Source organism: Oscarella lobularis, chromosome 13, assembly GCF_947507565.1.
Source record: "Oscarella lobularis chromosome 13, ooOscLobu1.1, whole genome shotgun sequence".
Lineage (NCBI taxonomy): Eukaryota > Metazoa > Porifera > Homoscleromorpha > Homosclerophorida > Oscarellidae > Oscarella > Oscarella lobularis.
In genome coordinates, this window is record NC_089187.1 from 1,519,324 (window position 1) to 1,523,081 (window position 3,758).

General features: G+C 48.0%; 1 protein-coding gene across 1 annotated transcript; it reads right to left on the bottom strand.

The window, feature by feature from the left end:
* Positions 1 to 2,524: 2,524 nt before the first annotated feature.
* Positions 2,525 to 3,103, bottom strand: LOC136194871 (uncharacterized). The gene has a single exon (XM_065984121.1). The coding sequence runs from the start codon at positions 3,101 to 3,103 to the stop codon at positions 2,525 to 2,527; it is 579 nt and encodes a 192-aa protein (XP_065840193.1).
* Between the last annotated feature and the right edge of the window lie 655 nt (positions 3,104 to 3,758).

Sequence of the window (3,758 nt, forward strand, 5' to 3'; positions counted from 1 at the left end):
GGAGCGACAGTGCAACGCTTGGAGGAGGTTCGCGGCTTTGGATCATGATCTTCGCTGAACGAAAGTGTGCTGTGGGATTTCTTACTGGACGTCGTTGAGCGCCTCTGTTTCGGTTGAAGATGGTGAAATGGAGCGGTAAATCTGTGATTTGGTGGGTGTGAACGAGTTCTGTGTGAATGGTGAATGAACAAGCGACTTTCAGATATCCCTATATGCCCTGTATTTATTTATGAGTCATCGGTTGCTCGATCCTTCTCCATAGATGCCTTGTATTTATATATGAGTCATCGGTTGCTTAACTCCTTCTCCCTATATGCCCTGTATTTATTTATGAGTAATCGGTAGTTCGATCCTCCTCTCTATGTTCCTTGTATTTATTTATGAGTCATCGGTTGCTTGACTCCTTTTCCTATAGAGGGGTTTCACGCACGTGAGCAATTATGCTACTCCTCCGTGCCAGTGGACATCCGGGGGTTTCAGCGTAACTGTACTGTTGTAAAACAGGGAATGTTGAAGGGGTACCGAGCAGCCATCTCGGACATGCGTTGCCACGAACGTTTTGACCAAAAGTTGACACTAATCGGCGGCGATAATCCTTACGAATTGCCGCAATCCGCGTGGATTGATGACGTCGACGCTTGGCCGGCAATCACGTACATCCACATTGGGATGTATTTGGTGTACTCGCCAAGTCCCTACACAAGCGAGGCTCTAATGAACTACAAGAGCCTCGATTGCTATCAGCGATTCGTCGCTGGTTGGGTCAATGTCGTCGTTGTTCGTGTAGGCGCGACAGACGATGTCCGCGTTGTCACTGCTAAGGTATATTAGGGTCTTGTCGTCCAAACAACTGCAACTAGATACGGAATAGGTTAAGCATTCGCAGCGAATGTCAGAGAAGCCATTGCAAACTTGGATTGCAGCGGAAACTTCGGGCAAAATTGTAGCCGCTCACTGCAACTGTATGGCCGGGATGGGAGGCTTGCTCACACGTGGCGTCGCTGCTTTGGGCGATAGAAGCGGGCTGTGGACTGCGAGATTCGTTGACGGTGACCCAGAAGAAGGCATACTGGGTTTTGCCACCTGCTGTTAGGGAAGTGCCTTACGCTAGAATCCGCGATATAAAATTTATTGGAAAGAAGGGCTCGGCATCAGCTATGCAAGGTCACTCGTGCACAGAAGAGAGTAGCGCCCCATCAGCATCATCCACTCCCAGTGAACGTTTTTGCAGCACTATTACGATCTCCTCGGAAAGGAAAAGGTCGTTCTTTGATGCACTGGCAGGCTGCAGCACGAAACCGGCTGTTCTTGCAGTCAAACAAGAGTATCACAAACCGTTCATTACGGCATCAATGCAGCCGAAATTGCCAAGTCCTCTGATGAATCTGTATGACGCAAAGCTTCTCAGCGCATCATATGTGGAACTGCTTGCGGCAGCCGAGACTGTCCGCATTGACGTGTCGAAGGAAAAATGCTTGGCGGTGGAAGAGAATACTCGAGAGCAGTATAAATCTCGTGTGTGGTACCGTATGAGGAGCGGTCGTGTTTCAGCTTCAACGTTGAAGGCAGTATGCTGCACGAACATTGCTACTCCAGCCCTGTCAGTGATTAGCTCTGTCTGTCATCTTGAACTGAAGTGTTTTCAAACATCGGCTACGGCATGGGGATGCAAGCATGAAGAAGAAGGCAGACAGGCATATATCCATCAATACAGTCTCGCGCACGAGAACCATAACGTCAAAGATTGCGGGCTTTTCATTCATCTGGAGCTCCCATTTCTCGCTGCTACACCTGACGGAGTAGTTTCATGTACATGCTGTGACGAGGGCGTTCTGGAAGTACTGTAAAGGTAAGTTAACATTTTTTGACCCATTTAAATATACTTCTGCATTTTTACTGTGCAGTGTCCATTTTGCAAACGCGATCAAAGTATATCTGAAGCAGCCACAGATAAGTCGTTCTGCCTGCAGGCACTAGATGGACAGCTTTGACTGAAAAGGAATCACAGTTACTACTACCAGTTTTCGATCATTGAACTTCAATTACACGACTCATGTTATTGTTTGGGTAGGTTCAGTGCCAAATCTTTTGTACCCAGCGAGTATATTGCGACTTCGTCCTGTGGACAAAGGACGACTTACATATAGAACGGATATATCCCGATGAAGAGTTCTGGCACGAATGCGTCGAAAAGGCTGAAAAGTTCTTCAAACAAGCTGTTCTACCGGAGTTAATGGGCAAATGGTTCACAAGAATCGCGCAGCTTTCAGCAGACGAAGTATCTTCCCATTTGTCCGTCAGCCGTGATCTTATGTGCTACTGCCGTAAGCCGGATGATGGAACACTATCGCTCCGGTGCGACAACGACCGCTGCAAATATCGATGGTTTCACCTCGACTGTTTGAAGCTCCAGGCTACTCCCAAGTCGAAGAAGTGGTACTGCCCGGATTGCCAAAAAGAACGGAAAAAAGATGTCCTCCTAAGTAGATCTTGGCGTTAATGAGAATTGTATAGGCACGGCCTGTCATTCTCTGGGTACGACAGAATTACAAAGATTTACCAACCCGCAGCATACTCTAACTATTCTGTCTAGCATAGGTAGGTCACCGCTTACCGCCATGGCAGCATCGATAGGATGCGTTTCACTGAGAATTGAAAATTTCTGCCTAATGACTCCGATGACTCTTTCCACGTGAATTCTAACGTTGGCAATGCGACGAGTTTGTTCGACTTCAATTCCTGTGAGCTGTTTCTTCCCCCGAGTCCATGCTGGAGTTGTGACACGAGCACAGAATAGTCCGACTGACTCTTTGATGTCAAACCCTTTGTCAGCGAGCACAGTGTCCCCAGGAAGTAGATTGTCCAACATCGAGCAGTTTTCGGCGAGTCTCTTGTCACTTACTCGACCACACCATCCGTGTGATATATAACTAACCGTTCCTGGTGGGGTTATGCCAATTAAATACTTCTCTGTGTTGTGGTGTTTATAGGAACTAAACGTTTGGGCTATGGCAAGCAAATTGGTAGGCCTCTCGAGAAACACCTCAAAGCAGTCGATGATCACGACACACGAGGGGCAGTGCTTCACAAAGTTCATCGGCATAGTTGCTCTCAGAACGTCCCTATCGGGCCATACTATGACATTCGCGAGTGCTCTATACTGGACATTGATGGTATCGACGAGTATTCGATGGATTGTGCTTATGCTCAGCAAATCGGACTGAAAGATCTTCCAGTCTTAGTCCCAACCTCAGCCTCATCAAAGTCATCAGCAGTTGTTGAAATGACGTGACAGATCGGCAGTTGCGGAGATCTGGCTGTATATACTGTAATAGAATATTCAGTAGTTCCCACGTTGGCAGGCCCGTGTGGAACAATACTTTTCGATCATCGTCTTCGAAAGCAGATTCGTTGCGGGAAAGACGTTGACAGGCACGTTCCCTTTCAGATAAGTGCGCCTTGGTCTTTCAAGCTCCTGCTGAAGGGCATCAATGTCTCTCTGGGACAAATCCGTCTGGCAGCCGGTCCCAAGTTCTTCTTCACAATGTATCTTGCCTTGGTCAACTGATGACGACTCCTCGTCACTCCTATCTAGCATTGTACGCTTTGCCCGTCGGTTCTGCACCCTTTCATGGCGTCGCATATTGGGTGACCCGAAAGTCCGTGAGGTATCGTACCCGAGCTTTCTCGTGGATACCCAGTCGGGATTCCCAGTATCCGCGAGATGGGAGGGTTGTCCGGTGATAAAGTGATCGCTA